We start from the raw sequence: 18,368 nt of genomic DNA, 5'->3' as shown, positions 1-18,368 counted from the left end.
AGATTTTATTTGTGTCGCCAGCATAGCCTATTGACAATTTATGTTGTAAATAGGCCTACCTTATAATCCTACCTGTAGCTTAGGGAAGCTATAACAGCTTTCTATTAGGATCTAGTTTGTTAGTTACCGTTTTGTCATAACTCCCTGATGCATTTTTGCATTTAGAATAGCCAGAGCGTGTATATCTCAATCGGAAAATTAAACAATATCGGGTGCCTATGGACTAGGCTGGGTGAACCCAGCCTGATCTGCCCGCTATTTATTTTTTGATTTCTTAAAAGATTGAGCTTGGTCTGATGAAAGCCAGACTAGCCATGGACCTCAGTTAAACAATGCAAGGGAACATGAATCAGCCTATATTTGCACTAACAATAATGGACAAAAGCTCTTCAACTTTGGCCCGTTAAAATGTGTATGAACAGTCTAGCGACGCATTTCATCAAGGCCCATTTGGACATGTCAGTTATTTGCACCACTAGTTAGATGTAAAACAGCATTTCGTTTCAGACTAGGCTACTGTTACTTAATTTGTGCATTAACAATAACGTTTCAGACTACTGTTACTTAATTTGTGTATTGACAATAAAGTATTACATGAACTAAAGATGACTAAAATCTTATGTAGAAGAAGAAACATTCACAAAAATCCATCCATCCAAAAATGACCTTTGTTTTTGATAGCTGTTGAAAACGGCATGGAACTGACAGAGATGTTTTTGTTTAAAAATACATAACAAATAAATAAATAAATAAATAAATAAATAACATTATGCTGATACCTTTTGCTTTTCCCAAATACAATGTAGCCTACAGGTGTAAGTGACCTTTCATCAATCCAGTTGCAATGGATGAACTGTGATGAACTGCCCTACTTGTGATTGTTTAGAGATTTTAAAGGTTTTATAACAATGCTACATCTTCTTTGGCTATTCTACAATCTATTCACCTTTTCAGCACCAGTAGGCTACTTTCTGTGCAGCCGCACACACACACTCAGGCATGCCAAACAAGCATACACAAAAGTTTCAAGAGTGGGGGATGGAGTAAAATATGGAGACAAATTGAAGTGTGATTTATTTTCGCGGAACGGATGTACAGGACTGAGCGGCTGTCATATTTTGTACCGCTATGCGGTACATCTAGTTATTTGTCAAACACACATCACCAACATTATAATGACGCCATGTAGATGCCCCACCCCCTCCACTCGGCCTGCAAGCTTGCTCATTGTCCGATTGGTCTTGCGAGCTGGCCAGAGATTTTTTTAAATATATATATTCACGATAGTCATATCAGGTGCATTACTGATCTAGGAGACTACTTCTAGTGTAACTGTAAACATGAGCAAGAGAAAGGCACCACAAGAAACTCTGAATGAGGGAATCACGGACTTTCTCATCGGTAAGCGCTACCGTGCATTGACACTGGCTGGTTAACGTTAGCTTTTAGATATTAGCTCTTTGGCTCACACTTGATTCACCGAAACGAATCGGTGCATATGATACGGAATAGTCTTTTTTGTACCTTACTATACGTCGCATAGCACTTAATGTGAAAGATTTTCGACCGAATCAAGTGTGATTTTACGTCTCACATACCGAACGAGCTAACTAAGTTAGCCAAGTAACGTTAGGCAGCTAACAATGCATGACAGCCAATAACAAAGCTAACAAATGTCCAAGATAGCTCGTCCTCAGTTTTTGCTATCTTACAGTTTGTTCTCGTACTGTTCTATAAATAGCAAATGTCACCAAGATTACGTGGTGACCAGTACATTATTTTTAACGTGGTGACCAGTGCATTATTTTTAACTAAATGTAATGGTTGTAGGCAGCTATCCGTTTAAATGGACACTGCTGGACTTCCTATTGGTTAATACAGTCCTACCATAAAGATGTTTTACTGTCGTAAACAACCCTTTTGGACAATTGAAGCAAGGCAGCAGACCCACATATTTTGTATTGTGAACAGAGATATTGTTGATGTTTGGTGTTTTTTGTTTTTGTTTTACCAGACACACCCATTATACATGGTTATGTTATGATATTTGTCAGAAGCTTTTGTCCAAAGCGACCTAGTATATGAACACTACAATAACCATAAGCTTTCTCTTTCTCTCTCTCTCTCTCTTATTTTTTTCAGAGTTGGCCAATTATGAAAAAAATGTGAATAGGGCAATTCATAAATACAATGCATACAGGTAAAATATGCCATAATGTTATGTGTTTGTATGTCACGATGTAAGGTACTGTAGAGGTGTCTTGTTTTGCTTCAAGGTGTTTTCTGTTCATTATGGTTATCTGTTTGTCACATAAAAGGACCCAAATGATCTTGCATGTGTTTGACTGATTCCTACATCATACATGACATGGGATTTTATTTTGCAGGAAAGCCGCAGCTGTAATTGGCAAGTACCCTCAAAAAATCAAAAATGGAACTGAAGCAAAAAAATTGGTAAGAGAGGACAATTTTGTTGGATTATTTTACTGGACAGCTTTACTGTTGTACATGTACACATGTAACTTTTGTGAACGTTTAGGCTAATGTTTCTTACCCCGTTAAAGGACGGAGTTGGAGCCAAAATCGCAGAGAAGATTGACGAGTTTCTGACAACAGGGAAACTACGTAAGATAGAAAAAGTAAGTAGCCACATGGTACAAGGACAAAGAAAACATGATTGTCTTCTGACTTCATCTGGTCAAATATTCCACCAGGATGTTTGTAAAGGGGATGTTAGAAATACAATGCTCACTGAAAGTTCTGTTTCACAGATCCGTAATGATGACACTAGCTCTTCAATCAATTTCCTCACGAGAGTCACAGGCATTGGGTATGGTAGTCCTTTAACCAATCACTAGATTCATACTTTATTGTCCCCAGAGAAATTTGTTGCTACAATTTGTGCATACAAAACACAATTTAACTGCATCTGCATAATGCATTACTGTGTTGATTGTCTTTGGTTATTGCTGGTCATGTTGTGTGGTGTTTATCTTCAGGAACGTCTAACAGTTCTCTTCTGCTCTGTTTGTTCACCTGTAACTCTCTGCATTCCCTGTCATTAGGCCGGCTGCTGCGAGAAAGTTCTTTGATGAGGGGGTGAAGACCTTGGAAGGTTTGTTTATGTACCTTCATTGTGACCCCTTATTTTGTTATTCCTAATGTTTCCTAAAGAACAGCTAATGTTTGTTTCTGTTCATGACATCTTTTTCACATTTAATTCATTATTTGTCTTGCCTTTAGATCTGAAGAAAATTGAACACAAATTGAATCACCACCAACAGATTGGCCTGAAGTGAGTTAACCTAGAATGCACACACTTCATGTCTGAACGCAGTATGTTTTGGGATGTTTACATACATCTTTATGTATGTGTGTGATTTATGAATTAGAACCATTGGCTGCAGCAACTTGAGCTAGATAGAACCAATTGTTTTCGTTTCTTTTTTTTTCGTACCGATAGTACTCAGTGACCTCGAGAAACATGGATCTATGTGAAAAATCGCTGGAATACTCCTTTAATGATGTGTCCCTTTCTACAACAGGTACTTTGAGGATTTTGAGAAGCGTATTCCTCGTTCGGAGATGTCAAAGATGGAGGTGAGTTATTACCCTTTATCGTATACTTTTGTATAAGACAATATAACAGAGACTACATTTAAACAGCAAGACATTGGATAGTTAACGTCTCCAGTACTAAATCAGGGTATGAATATTAGTCTTGTATAGCATTACATTACATGAAATATATTTCAGATACAGTATATCAGAAATGCTGGACATATTATCATGACATTCATATGGTGTTCCATTGTTGTTCAGTCCCTTATTCTTAAGGAGCTGGATTTGGTGGACCCAGTGTACATTGGCACCATCTGTGGAAGCTACAGGAGAGGTGAGATACCAGGGCTTAAACTATCACAAGACCTTTATAGATGGATAATAAAGAGCAAACAATCAGTCCATGCCATTCCAATAATCACCTGGTTATTGATAAATACATAATTTGTAACAACTATTTGATCATTTCTGACTATAGAGCACTGTCTTGGTTATGAGGTGGCTTGTGAGGTTTGTTGTGAATGTTTGAGGTGTGCTGAGCCAGATGCTTCCCAGGCCCCCCTCATACCTGTAGGCATGTCCAGCAGGTTATTATTCCCTGAATGCATGGGTCAGTTTTTCTCTGGTGAAATGAGAGCTCTGTGATGATGACTCGTGTCTGGTCTGTGGTTCTGTGTTCTGACACCAGGTGCAGAGTCGAGTGGTGATATTGATATCCTGCTGACCCACCCGGACTACACCTCCGATACAGAGAAACAGGTCCGTTACCTTCTGTAGAGTTCATAGTTTCAACTTGCACACTGCCTGTCTTTCATCTGTCTATTTAACTTTTCCTAAGTGACCTTTCTTAAAATATCCGCATATGGGCTACATATAACCCGTGTTTATTATTGGAGTTACTTTTCTTATTATTATTCTTATTCTAATTCTGGAATGTGTGCATATATTGCCAATCTGGGAACATGACCAGCATAAATTTGTGATAACCAACCATTCATTTTATGGATGGTTAATTACTTTCGTCATTGGTGTTTGGTGTGTGTGTGTGTGTGTGTGTGTGTGTGTGTGTGTGTGTGTGTGTGTGTGTGTGTGTGTGTGTGTTTTCTCTCTCCAGCCCAAGTTGCTGCATGCAGTGGTTGAACATTTGGAGTCCATTGGCTTTATCACTGAGACTCTGTCCAAAGGAGATACCAAATATATGGTTAGACAAAAACACAAAGAAGTAGCATATATCAAAATTAGATAGAAGGATATTTCTGTAAACATTGATAATCCTCATTATCAAATATTAGATAACTGGCTGACATAACGTACTACAATATAGCGTGTGTTAGTATATGGTGTTGATCACAGACTTGTGTTGAATATGGCTGCAGGGTGTGTGTCAGCTGCAGTTAAAGGATGATCCAGATGCGACGGAGGAGAACCCCCACAGACGCATTGACATCAGGTAACATTTGTCTTGTGGATACCAACTTATGCTTAAGTTTTGATAAAAATTCCTCTGTGCCGATGCAGGATCATAATATGGATGTCATGCAAATCAAGAATGCGGATTTCATTTATTTTGTTCTTTAAAGGCATGATCGATGAAGGGGCAAAGTGTATTGATGACTAATTTGTCCTCCATTCCCTTCTCTCTAGGCTCATTCCTAAGGATCAGTATTTCTGTGGTGTGCTCTATTTCACCGGCAGTGACGTCTTCAACAAGAACATGAGGACCCACGCGCTGGAGAAGGGCTTCACCCTCAACGAGTACACCATCCGCCCACTAGGGGTCACTGGTGAGTCTCCCAGCCCAACACAAATGCTGTTGTAGTCCACATCAGCTCCTCTGCATTCTGACCTATTTCTGTTTTCTCTATAGCGTTACTGTTTGAGCACCCATCATATGACATAATACTGTTATTGAGTGAATACACCAGTGTATGCAGAACATAATGCACATCATTGAGTCAATAACATCATCAGGGGTGAAATTGAAAATAACTTAAGACACGTCATACGTAGTTGTGGGAATATTTTTCACCTTACATTAATGTTTTGGGACAGACACAACTTTTATCTGTGTAGTTGTGATCATTGGTTGCACAGGAAAACGGGATGCCCTGCTAAGATAGAGCCAACGCATGTTTGGAGTCATGACCGTGATGGTGTGTTCCTCAGCAAAAGTAAAATGAATATGCGTGTTATGCTGCCAGATACAGTTTGGAAGAAAGCAGCGTTTCATCAGTGCTCAGTAAATGTGCTTTTGAGTATCTGTGAGGTTTTGAAAATAAATGGTTAGTAGCACAGCTCCACAGTCTTTCCAGTTCTGGCTCCACACCAGTACTGATCCCATACAGCACTTCTCTGTATAATGCATTCAGCGCTGCTGTCCAGTGCCCCTTGTTTCATGATGCTGTTGTTTCCACAGTAACAGTACCACCTTTGCATAGCAATGTTGTTTCCATGGTAACAGTATACTGTTGTTTTAGGTATGGCTGGGGAGCCCCTGCTGGTGGACAGTGAGAAAGACATCTTTGACTACATCCAGTGGAAATACAGAGAACCCAAGGACCGCAGCGAATAAGTACACGACAGAGAGAGGGAAGAGAAGAATGGATGGATGGATAACATGACAAAGAGACAGGGGGAGATAAAAGAGCTGGCAAAATGAGTCTGAGAACCAGTATTTACCCTATTCATGTGTTTATTTAAGTTGCATTTCCTATATTGATGATGTGTCGTGTGTGTCTGTGTATGACTGAGTGACTGTATGAGTGACCAAGTATAATGTAGATGTGTGCTAAGTAGGCTGGATGGGATTGAGGGTATGTATTGATATTTGTCAGATTCCAGGGATGTTACAGCAATGTGCAGTACACAGGAGTATTCTGTGTGTGGCCGTCTTCATTGCTCACAACTATAGAAGTCCTGGATGTTTTATGGGAAACCTTTAAGACGCAACTACATGGAGCCCCACACACCCACATTTGGGAAACATGTCGGCCATGCAGTCACTTTTCCATCCATTTATCAGAGGCAGAGATGGAGGATGAACAAACAAGTCTCCTGTGTCACTCCTGAGCCCACACACACCAAGCGTTCTAGACCCTTGTGAGACTGGGAGGAATGAGTAAGCCAGCAGATAGGGAAACACAGACCGGGACTTCATCAGAACTTCTTCCTTCATTGTGACTGCACTGAAACATTTAGTCAGCATAAAACCTGCCCAGCAACACCACTTGGTCACATGTGGTCTGACTGCAAAGCTGAACTAAAGTATGATGTAAAAAAGAGAGAATTTCATTTGTTATGATGGTAAAGTGGTTTGCCTATTTTTTATTATTATATATTTTTAATTATTTTTAAGTGCTACAGTCAGAACAGTCATGGATGTTACATGAAGATAACAGGATCAGTGGAACTGCCTTCAGAACAAAATGTGAAAACACTGAAGGGCTAAAAAAAGAGGAAGAATGATGTGATACCTTTACTATAACATTTGTTACAGTCAGTCAGTTACAGAAAGAGTAGAGTGCATGGTTTGCTTGTTTTAAGGAAACAGTGTATTTAAAGTATGACTGTGTGGGGTGTTAGTGAGAAATAAAAAAATGAAAATGGTTTATGCATAGACTTGTTTAAAAAATGGCATGCCAACTTAATTGTGTTTACATCCATCATTTATAAGGCCCTAAAGTGCCTGTTAGTTAGATAGTATATTTGAGATAATGCAACTTTCATATTTACTTTGAGAGGGAATGATTGTTGAGTTCAGTGTTGGTAAATGGGAAAATATTATAGGCTGCCTATGGTTTATTTTATTTAGCCATCCTCAAGTTATCTTTGGCGAACTACCTACATTTAATTCAAGACTGTTTGGGCCTGATAAGAAAAGCATCTTTATCTAGTGGAAAAGACTTCAAAGCTTACTAGTTAATAAGAACAGTGCACAGTGTCAGGCAATTATTATTATTATTTGTTGAAAAGCTAATGACTGAATTAACATTTTCGAGAGCAGGGTTTAAATCCATGTGAGTTGGTTAGTTGCCCAACTCGGTTCTGGTTGTAAAGTGGAGAGAGTCCTTAGCAGAAATCCCAGATGCAGCAAGGGCATTCTCCATCCAAGACTGTCATTTCATTACGCAAAAAGAAAAATGGGCCTCATGACAATATGATTGTCATTACCTTTTGACTATGAAGGTGCATATGAATCAGAGGTCTCCCTTTAGCAACATTTTATTAACGCATCGATATTCTTATTGCCTGCCTTAACATAAACCTCATGGAGGCCGTCCAACTTGTTTTGTGCACCTTACCCAAGGCCAACAAAATGCAGATACAATCCCTGAACACCATTTAGTAATTCTGAGAGAGTTGCGACATAATGTTGCAAATACATTACATTATCTAAATAGTCTACTCTGTACTTGGTATCTAAAAAAACATTATTTGATGCTTCCAACACCATCCTACAGGTCTCAGCTAATTCTCGATGCTTCTTGCAAGAGTATTTTTTTGCAGTCTAAAAGACGACCTGCATCATCTATAGAAGCACGTATTTTAGATTCTATATGAAATAAAGCAGTTCTTCGGTGCATGTTACATATCCAAGGACGTCAGATTCCACTTAGATACACACCAAAATTGCTTTGTAAATAGAACGCGGTAGACTTTGGAATAAATCATAGACACAACCAACATTCTAGTCAGTTCCAAGTGATGGTTGCCATGGGAACCAACAAAGCGTCTAACGCGCAAAGCATGATGGTTTGAAATAAAATGCAGCAAGAAATACCGGAGAAAACCTTGAAGGATGAGCCAATGGTGGGAGACAATGCGATTATGGCACCCAATCAGAATCAAGAACTCTCAGATCCTGCGTCAGTTACACACCCACCTTACTTTTGGTCAACCTTCTAGCGGGAGTTGTGTCGTTGCACTCTTGGACGCGTTCTCTGTGTGTGTGGTTAACGCTGAAAATTAAGGTATGTAAACTTAAAATATACTAATTATTGATTTTGTGGACGGGCGACGGTCTATCAAAAGCCTATTTTGATACACATTTGCGAAATAATGTAACGTTAATGTTCAGTTAGCGTTGTGGGGAGGTTCGTTGTCATGTTAACCTCTAACGTTAACGTTATTCCATTCATTATCGTAAGCAAGTTAGGATAGCAGCTAGCTAACGTTAGCCAATCAGGCTGGTAATAGATGATCAAACTGTTTAATTAAGTCAAATATAAGAGGTGAAATTATTTGACAGACATAAACTGTTGCATGGTCATTTTAACGGTAAGTTAGCTAAGTAACGTTAGCATGGCAACATAAGATAAGTGCATTCCTAAGTTTGCGTGTTAGCTTGCTTGGTCTCTAAGTCCGATAACTAACATTAAGTTAACGTCATATACTAACGGTGTGCTAAAGTTACCTAGAAAGCGGAATAACTTGTTTTTAACATTTTGTGAAGTTTATGTTACACATGCATTAACGTTAGTTCGCAATTTACGTTAACGTTACAGATTTGTAGAAGTCCATCTATGAGCAAGTGAAATTAACGTTAAATTACTTGGGTTTGCGGTTGTGTTTTATGTCAACGCTAGATTAACGTTAGCAGCTACACCAGTTTTTATGTTAAGTTCAATGTTACTTGTACTGTTTTGAGTCATTGGGATCTTAGCTGCCCATCAATGGCGTAATCTGTATTGATAGCCAGTAACTTATAGTTGGATATCGATAATTGCATGGAAAAAACTAACTAACGTTAACATTGTCATGTAAGGTTGTGAATGTTTCAAGAGTTCCAGCTGTGAATATAACGAAACCATATAAGTAGCTATCGTAAGCCGTTTGTTTCTCAAGCCAGAAACGGTAATTGGAATGAAATGGATCTGAATATGAAATTGGATGTATCCATAGAAACCATGCAAATAGCTTGGATTGGGTTCCGACGCGCGACGATTGAGTTATGCAACAAAGATGAAATAATGGCACTCTCGTATACCATGTGCAGCCATTATGTAACGGGTGTTTGCACGATAACCGCCGCTTGGACTGCTCGCTAAGCCAGAGAGACGCTGCAAGAGATCAGTCCTGGTAAGACTGCTCTTGCGTGAAAGATGGTGGCCGCGCTTCTGGTTTGATGAAATGGGAGCGTAGTTGATGATGGGCTGTGCGACTGACCGCGAAGGCTGTGGCGATGTGAGGAGATGCCACCGTTCCTGCATCCGTACCTATAGCGTTATCAGTTGAACTTAAACGTTTACATAATGGCATACGCCGTACCTTCAGTTCTAATTTAATGTTTGTGTACCTTGCAGAGCCACCATGTCTGACAGGAAGGCAGTGATCAAAAATGCGGACATGTCCGAGGATATGCAGCAGGACGCTGTGGAGTGCGCCACCCAGGCCCTGGAGAAATACAACATCGAGAAAGACATTGCTGCCTACATCAAAAAGGTATCTGCCACTCAACACTCTATTTAAGACACTGTGATGGGCGTCAGGTCTCATTGCATGAGTGGGGTGATGGGACATCAGATCTTCATTTGAGCACAGACCAGATAATTCACCCTTTTCCTGACCCTACTATGAGAAATAGTAGGGTTGTATTATCTGGTCTTTAAGTTCTTTTGAAAAGCAGAAGTGTAACCTTAGCAGCCACTGACTCTGTGAGCCAAGTACAGCAATGTTTTTTTTATTGATTGGTCTGGCCTTCCCTGAGTATGAAGTTGCAGGGCATGAAGTAATTAATGCCATCCAGTATAATCCATATAAAGTACCCAAGTTCTTAATCTTCCTCCTCCCTGTGTCCATACCAGGAGTTTGACAAGAAGTACAACCCCACCTGGCATTGCATTGTGGGAAGAAACTTCGGCAGCTATGTCACCCATGAGACCAAGCATTTCATCTACTTCTACCTGGGGCAGGTGGCCATTCTCCTCTTCAAGTCGGGCTGAAGCGCCAACCTCACCCACTACCCCCTACTGACCATTAAACACAGACTGACTTTGCAGAGAGGCTCCTAATTCCTGACCTGGGGACCGACTGTTTCTGGGCTGCTTCTTATGTTGTTTTTGTTTTGGGGGGGGGAAAGAGAGAAAAAAAATAGCTATTTGAATTAAGAATGGCAAACAGAGAATGAAACACTTGTATTTATTTTTGTTTTCTACACAGTTGAAAATGTTTTAATGTCACTTGGTTTATTTTTTCTTCTTTCCTTTTTTTTTTTAAATTAAAGCGGAATGGTCTGGCTATCCCGTTGAAATGGCAAGCAGTTTGTGTTGATTGATGTACTGGAATCTGTCCAGGTTTTGCTGAAGATCCTGTTGAGCACTTGCCGTAGATAAAAGCTACTGTCCAAGGCCACTCTGAAGTGGTTAATGGGAAGTGGAATGTACATGTTTTCAATAACTTGCAAACTACTAATCACTTCCATATGCAATACATGTTGGTGTAGTGCACACCAAACACCATTTCTTTGGAAATCTATTTTAACAAGCAGCAGTAAAATCAGCTGACTGATTACAAGTACAGTAAGCCACACCTTTTAACCCATTTGTGCTGGATGCTGTATGACTCAACATTACATCTCCCGCTGGATGCTGCATAGCGCAACATTAAATCTCCCGCTGGATGCTGTGTAGCACAGTATGCTTTTTATTTTGTGTCTAGGTGCTACAGAGGCTTAGATACTAAAAATAGTAGTCTACCAAAATGTAATGTTTTTCAGAAAACCCTCAGGAAATAAGGTTTAGTCTAGAATGCCATAGGATTCTATAGGTGTTTTGCAGGCATTTTAGGAGTAAATGGGTTAAATGACCATGTGATCTATATTAGGATGGGTGGACAAGCTTGAACATTTTGTCGTAATGAAACACCTCTTGTATCCTATTTATATAAGCAAACTGCACAGAAAGCATTTGTTGAGGCGAGTCTACCAAATCTGATGCCGACACCTCACCCAAGAGATTAGGCCTTAACTTGATGACTACCAGTTAATCAAAGCAAATCTGTAATGGAAATTGATCCATGATTCAAAACTAATTTTAATATTCACAATTCATCAAAGGTGCTTTCTAATACTAGCACTTCATTAAATCCCTAATGAAAGATTCTATGGACATGTGCTTACAAAAAAAAAAAAAAAGACCAATTAGCCAAATTTCATTTTACTAGTTATTTAATATCTAGGAATTTCCAGGATTCATGACTCTGGGATACCTGCAAATCTTTCAAGAACCTTACTCATTAACAAACACTAGAAATGCAAATTTTAGACCCCAAGCAAGACTTGGATCATTTCAGAGACAAATGACCATGTCATAAGTCAATTATACAATCCAAACAGCACCGTTAATGAAAAACATGATAACAAAAAGACATGACAGTGGTAGTTTCGTTGGAAAAAGACAGCGTTTTATTGGAGTTCACTTAGAAGACCAGTTTATGTGGGTAGACGCCATTGGACAAGAAGAACTGTGAGCGCAGATAGTCCTTCATGTGTGGTACTTTCCTGATGAGGGGGAGCAACTGGGAGTCCACAGCCTTCTGGTCCTCTTTACGCTGTTCTGTCACAGAGTACTTCTACAGAGGGGAAGACAAGGTGGGGAAAACCTGTCAGCACTCAGCAACCACCATGTTAGGTAAACGGCCAACTAAATCAGCCATTATTGGTGAAACTGCGAAAGGATTTCCAGTGGCATCATGTTGAGAAACCACCAGATTCCAGGGGCCTATGCTCCTATACAACACTAGCAATCCCACTACTAAAGCTTTAATGGCTCATACAATGGCATTTTTTACAGAATATAACATAGCATATCCCATTAGCAAAGCATGTTTACAGCCAATAAGATTTAATAGCTTTGCTAGTCAAGGTGTCCACCTTCGCCACGAAAGCTGATTAGACCTTCGGTAATCTATTACATTTACATTAAAATTGAAGGGGGTGGACATCAGGGATGGGAAAAAAGCACCAGCCAAATGCTGGTAAAAATGCCAGGCAAAAACATATGATTTACTTTCAAACTCTTTGGGAATTTGACCACTAACCAACAGTGGCTGGTAGAATCGTTATTTTACCTCCTTCTCAGTGTCGAAAATCTCTCCCTCCTGGTGCTTGGGCTTCCTCAGCCTCTTCTTCTTGAAGTAGGTGTCCGTCAGGGTCTTGGGGATGTTCATGCTTGAGATGTCCACCTTGGAGGCGGTGGCGATGACAAACTTTTGGTGAGCTCTGCGCAGTGGCACTCTGTTGATGGCCAGGGGGCCTGCAAAAGACGACACATTAGTACTTTGCATACATCAACATGAATCCACACACACGCGGTGTACGCGTGTCCCCACATGAGTTTTAATGTAAACCATGGTGCCATTATAGATATGGTTCTCTGCTTCAGTGCTCTAATCATACTTGTAGTAATAATCTCAAGAGCACACCACATACCACTAAGCTGCCCTAAAGCCATTTATACTGCAGCAGGCTGGGGGAAGTTGGAGAACTCACCAGTGACAAGCAGGAGACCACTACCCAGCTGCTTAAGGAAGACCACGCGCTGCAAGACAAAGAAAAAGAATTAAAAGAAATTCAGGAATTGGACAACCACCATCAAACTAATGATTCCTTTGGCACAAAGCATGACTGGCCATGAGGCATACTTGAGATGCAATAATTCATTCTCGGGTTTGAGCATGTTTCAGTTCAGTGTTTTCTGCCATGGCAGAGTCTTGCATTATTGGTGAGCTGGCCCTTTTCCACAAGAGTGTGGGGGTGTGTGGATGTGTAGCTAGCGGTAATTCAGGGCAGTGTAGAGCTGGGGGTGGGTGTCTATGCATGTTCACACCTTTGGCTGCTTTATCTGCCAGCATGCAGCAAGTGCCAGTGTTTGTCAGGAGAACGAGTGTGTGTGATGTGTGTATGTACGAGTCTGTGTGCATGCGCTGGTGTAACCAAGCGTGGGTGAGTCACTGGCCTCAGCGGCCCTACTTCACTGTGTGGGCACGACGAAGCTGTGTGTGGGCTCTGCACAGTTTGTGTGCGTGTCTGTATGCCTTGTGCTTTGAAGAGACACACTGATGCGTGTAGAGGGATGGTCTGTGTTTGTGTGGCCAACAGTCACTTCAAGCTGACTGGACGACCCATGAGGGCAGCCCATGGATATGCAGATTGGCAGGCTGGCCCATAATATCCACTAGAGGGATGATTTAATACGATTTAATTTGGTGGTTTGCCTGCAGTGCACACATCGCAAGCAAGAAATTTTGATTCACACATGAATAAATTGTTCATATGTACAGTGCATACAACTACTTCAAATCACACAATCCATCGCTCTGTTCATGTCCTATGTGAAGTGTTTGAGCAGTCAATAGCGCCAATCTATATTCGCAAAGATGCGCCATGTCATTTTGTACACAGCTGTCTGATACACAATCACAGATGGAAATATTGCAGATGCACTGGGACTCTCTGAAAGACAATCGACACAAATGGCACTTTACAGATGCGATTAATCACTTAGATAGCCATAGAAACATAACTAGGGCTACAACCAGCAATTATTTTCATAGTTGATTAATCTGTTGCTTTTCTCAATAACAGATTTGTTGTTTGATGTTTCCCCAAAGACCAAGGCGATGTTCTCAAATGCCATTTGATCACATGTCAAAGATACAGTTTATTCAATTTGAAGCCCCACGCCAAATGCCAAACCATACTATTCAATTATTTTATAACAATCCTTGAATGGCTTTTTGAATTTTTTTTTTTTTTTTTAAACGGCGACGAAATTGTGAATTTCCAGAGCACACTTGGCAATCGACTCCTACGGACTTTCCCCTAAAGATGGCAGCAAAGATGGCAACATTTCCGGAAAGGTACTGGCTTGATGAAATTCATTCTGGACTCTATCCGACCACATAAAGACCTCGGGATACTTCGGTTTGGCTTTAGGGACCCTCTACTCAATACCACGTACGTGCAATGTTGTTTGGAACTGTAGAAGAGGTATAAAAATAGTGTTTTGTAGCCGTGAAATAATATGCCCTTCTCACTTCCACGCTAACGAGCTTTGACTAAAAACGCTTACATCGAACTTTCTCAAAACACATCCGAATGACATGATTTGGATGTCAACTCAACGCATGTACTCCCAATCATCCGTAAAGCGATCTAAAGTGCATTTTACTCCGGATAATTCCTTTAAAAAGCCAATAAGAAATAATGGTTTCCTGTTGCTCTATTCTATTACGAAAATTCCTTAAACAGTCCTAATCAGAACCATAGATCAAAGGGTGGCAGAAATATGACGACAAATCAACTAAAAAGTAAAAACCAATTCCTGTGTAGAAACCTTAACAAAAACTCAAACATGTAGAGATGCTCTGTGTGTGTGTGTGTGTGTCAGTGTGTCCCTCACCTTCCCGCGGTGACGTCCTGTGAGCAGGATGAGCACAGTGCCAGGAGTGATGGCACTACGCAGCTTGCGGGTGTGCTTGCTGAAGGGCTTGATGCCGTGGCTCTTCAGTTTGCGGGCCACATCCTCTGTGGGGTAGTAACGGGGCTACAGCAAGGAAAACGAGAATAGAGGACCAGGATTACTTACAGTCTTAGATTAGGACTAGATCTAGTCATGTCCTCTGTAGGGTTGTCATAGATCTGTTAGAAACAGCTCATCCAGAATTGACAAAATTATGGAATGGAATAACATCCATGCAAGACTACTGAAAAGTAGAGGGGGATGGAACATAGCAGCCAATTCTACAGAGTGCCTCAAACACAGCCACTAGAGTGGACATAGCTACAACACTCCGTAACCTTTGTAACTGCACCAGGCTCACCATGGTACGTTTCAAAAGAGTCTTAACTCTGCTCTGCTGTAAATGCACTTCTAGACCCATTTTACCATGTATACCACTTCTGGGAGGCTTCTGAAAGCAGCGTCACTGCTGGAATGGCTCTGAGAAAGGATCTGGTTTTGCCCACCACGTTTTTGACATTGATTTGGATAATCTTGTTTCAATTGAGCAGCTAATGAAATGGCAACAAATTATATTAGAAAACTTTGACCGGGAGAACTAAGACTAAGTGCATTTATTTACATGCAATTCTCAGAAATTACCATCCAAAATCTCCAGACCATATAACTTAACATGGCCACGCAGAAGCAACAATTGTCTGAAATGGCTAAAGAGATGAACTCTTGATTTACCCAGACATCTCATCCTTCAAGACGTCTATGCATCCTTACATAACAAAAACATGACTAAAGGGTCAAGATGCATGACTAGAGGGTTAATTCACTGAACAAATCTGACTTGATCAGAAGTAACTTCAAATTGGGTGTGCTTACAGCAAGAATTAAGAGATGGTACTATGTGAACATTACTGTCCTGATTGTACACAATGTACCATTGACAACCTTGCAGCTTTCTGATAGGGGTATATAACAGCCATTATGTTCCCTATGAACACCTTGTCTCATCTATAGCCACCTGTGAAGAGCTCACTGGACAAGACCCACTCACCATCTTGCGCAGCTTGACCACACGGGTGCCTCCATTCTTGTCTCCACCGACTGGCTTGGTGGCCTTGGTGGGGGCCTTGGCCTTCAGCTTCTTCTCAATCTGAAACACACACACACACACACACGTGTCAGTTGATTTTCCATCAAGAACCTGGTACCCCTCTATGAACCTTCCCATGCAACACAAGGCCTTCTGGCCATGCCCACCTTGGTCACAGGTGCCTTGGTCTTCCTCTTGTACATGGCACGGCGGGCAGACATGGCAGAACGGGAGTAGCGGCCGATGCCCCGCACCAGGACGGGGTTACGGCTGCCGTGCTTCCTCTTGGCCACCTTCTTCTTGTCTCCCTCGGCCATCTGATGGCAAGAACACAAGAAACGAGTTGAGTCTTTCAAGACGTACAATTCAATACACATGTCCACAACACTATACAAACACCCTCACTGCCACCCCAACCGTCGGCCTAGTCTGCAACTTAACTACCTGTTCACCATGACCAGCAACCAAGACTAGTTTAAATATATATATATATATATATATATATATATATATATATATATATATATATATATATATTCTAGGGTACAATTTGGGAGTTGAAGTAGTCACTACAAAACATTTTCAAATCATGCTACCAACACCAACCCAAAATAAAATTAATTTCATACATATTCACACGTGACGGTTCTAAGCATTTAGCCAACATTAGCAGGACTAGCAAGATTCAGACTACTGCAATGTAAACACATAACTAGCCATTATCAAACGACTTATAACCAAAACAGACAATGAGCAAAGACATATTTAATTGTACCATGGATGCATTTAATCAAGCTGTAATTCCTTAAACGTCAACTTATGCTAGTAGCCCCACTACTGTTGAAACACAACGTGATGATACCGCGTTAGCACTGTAGCATAGGTTAAACATTAGGCAGATTACCTAAACTTCACAGTCAGCCCAACTTAGCATTTCAATCACTATTACACTGACATTTATGGACTTAAGACTACAGAATTACTTTCCACAACCCGTTCACATTCACAGGGATTTTTGACATGTATAATTTCTAGCAAAACGTGCTATGCGACCCGGAATACTGCAGTACCCGACTATGGCTTCAGGCCTGTATTTTGACTCAGACATAAGAGGCACTTATCGGAGCAAATAACAAATACTCATAACAAATCTATACATCATAGAATGTTAAAAGTATGATAATACAACAGCATGAATACAGTTCAACAATATATAGCTTCTATATCAAGGATGATCATAGATTATATTTCCGCGAAAGCGACGTGGAAGCCATGATTACCTTTAGATAGAAAAAAAGACCGACATCCGGGGATGTGGGGAATATATACTCATGACGTAAGATAGGCCCTTCCTCTTCAGTTACCTTGGCCATGCAACTTACACGAGGTCGTTTTCCACCTACTGTTTCGGAGTAAACATTACAATGTACCGCAAATTCATTGTACTTATGAATACTATGTTTCATCATTAATAATAAAAAAAAAACATAATTCTGCTTAATACCATGGTATTAACAAGTGTGACAAGAAATAATAACACAATTTTGATTTGGTTTATTCCTACGCTGTCCTTAGATGCATGTCAATTTAGAGAGGTCATTGTTTACTATAGAAAGATAAACAAATTCCTCACATTTACTATTCTGGACTACAGCCATTCACATGTTCTATTCTGATCTATAACCGATCAAGATGATACGGCACACAATAATAGTACGGAAAAAATGGCATGACTTTGAGATGGGCCATCTTGTATTTTTCACACAAAAGCTAGCCTATTTACAGACCTTTCATTTAAAAGCTCATAGATTCTTCTTTCCATTTCAGCTTTGAATTTTTATTTTTTTACCTGACATGCTGTATTCTTTTCCCTGCTTGGATCCCCGCCCCCCAAATAAATACACATTTTTAAATGATGCCCTCCACATCCTTGGTTTTGGTCATGTTCAGTGTGAGAATGTTGACCTCTTTCTGTGTGATAAGGCGTGACACCTCCATATGGTTATGGTTATAGGATTTGGCAGACCCTTTTGTCCAATGCAAATACAAATAACAACAATACAATAGTTAAAAAGAAACAGTAAACAATTAAAAAATTGGTAAGACTAGATTAAGGAGAATAGCAATAATAAACAACGTCAATTCAATCAATAGCCTAATGAACAAAGACTATTATATACAAATCATAACGCATAAGAAACACTTAATATACTAAGTGCATGTTGAACAGATATGCCTTAAGACCCCTCTTGAAAGACCCA

At 40.2% G+C, this 18,368-nt stretch overlaps 3 protein-coding genes and 1 long non-coding RNA gene across 4 annotated transcripts; 3 read left to right on the top strand and 1 right to left on the bottom strand.

Moving 5' to 3' along the window:
- The first annotated feature begins 1,056 nt into the window (after positions 1-1,056).
- LOC121715083 lies at positions 1,057-16,740 on the top strand. The gene is made up of 3 exons (XR_006033525.1): positions 1,057-1,068; positions 13,444-13,448; positions 16,650-16,740. It is a non-coding gene; the product is annotated as an uncharacterized LOC121715083 (long non-coding RNA).
- On the top strand, positions 1,192-7,150 carry polb (polymerase (DNA directed), beta). Its single transcript, XM_042100396.1, has 14 exons — positions 1,192-1,401; positions 2,143-2,200; positions 2,388-2,454; positions 2,565-2,639; positions 2,772-2,830; positions 3,066-3,115; positions 3,244-3,295; positions 3,546-3,600; positions 3,823-3,895; positions 4,250-4,320; positions 4,676-4,762; positions 4,938-5,011; positions 5,206-5,345; positions 6,039-7,150. Exons 1-14 carry the CDS (start codon positions 1,341-1,343, stop codon positions 6,131-6,133), a joined length of 1,017 nt encoding a protein of 338 aa, XP_041956330.1. The 5' UTR covers positions 1,192-1,340; the 3' UTR covers positions 6,134-7,150.
- On the top strand, positions 8,379-10,816 carry dynll1 (dynein, light chain, LC8-type 1). The gene is made up of 3 exons (XM_042100422.1): positions 8,379-8,531; positions 9,864-10,002; positions 10,365-10,816. The coding sequence occupies exons 2-3, from the start codon at positions 9,871-9,873 to the stop codon at positions 10,500-10,502; spliced, it is 270 nt and encodes an 89-aa protein (XP_041956356.1). The 5' UTR covers positions 8,379-8,531; positions 9,864-9,870; the 3' UTR covers positions 10,503-10,816.
- rpl6 (ribosomal protein L6) lies at positions 11,940-17,406 on the bottom strand. Its single transcript, XM_042100418.1, has 7 exons — positions 17,388-17,406; positions 16,275-16,424; positions 16,069-16,167; positions 14,961-15,104; positions 13,049-13,097; positions 12,628-12,812; positions 11,940-12,129 (listed from the first exon to the last, which is right to left on the bottom strand). Exons 2-7 carry the CDS (start codon positions 16,422-16,424, stop codon positions 11,977-11,979), a joined length of 780 nt encoding a protein of 259 aa, XP_041956352.1. The 5' UTR covers positions 17,388-17,406; the 3' UTR covers positions 11,940-11,976.
- Between the last annotated feature and the right edge of the window lie 962 nt (positions 17,407-18,368).

Source organism: Alosa sapidissima, chromosome 8 (assembly GCF_018492685.1).
Source record: "Alosa sapidissima isolate fAloSap1 chromosome 8, fAloSap1.pri, whole genome shotgun sequence".
Lineage (NCBI taxonomy): Eukaryota > Metazoa > Chordata > Actinopteri > Clupeiformes > Clupeidae > Alosa > Alosa sapidissima.
Note: the sequence above shows the minus strand (reverse complement) of the source record. Positions and strands in the feature narration are given on the sequence as shown.

Excerpts from the sequence above, each read along its gene's own strand:
- polb (XM_042100396.1), top strand. The coding sequence starts at position 1,341 with ATGAGCAAGAGAAAGGCACCACAAGAAACTCTGAATGAGGGAATCACG. Across the intron at positions 2,640-2,771 it reads AACTACGTAAGATAGAAAAA|ATCCGTAATGATGACACTAG; the intron begins GTAAGTAGCCAC and ends TCTGTTTCACAG. Across the intron at positions 3,116-3,243 it reads GGGGGTGAAGACCTTGGAAG|ATCTGAAGAAAATTGAACAC; the intron begins GTTTGTTTATGT and ends TCTTGCCTTTAG.
- dynll1 (XM_042100422.1), top strand. The coding sequence starts at position 9,871 with ATGTCTGACAGGAAGGCAGTGATCAAAAATGCGGACATGTCCGAGGAT. Across the intron at positions 10,003-10,364 it reads TTGCTGCCTACATCAAAAAG|GAGTTTGACAAGAAGTACAA; the intron begins GTATCTGCCACT and ends TGTCCATACCAG.
- rpl6 (XM_042100418.1), bottom strand. The coding sequence starts at position 16,424 with ATGGCCGAGGGAGACAAGAAGAAGGTGGCCAAGAGGAAGCACGGCAGC. Across the intron at positions 13,098-14,960 it reads CAGGACGTCACCGCGGGAAG|CGCGTGGTCTTCCTTAAGCA; the intron begins GTGAGGGACACA and ends TTTGTCTTGCAG. Across the intron at positions 12,813-13,048 it reads TGGTCTCCTGCTTGTCACTG|GCCCCCTGGCCATCAACAGA; the intron begins GTGAGTTCTCCA and ends CGTCTTTTGCAG.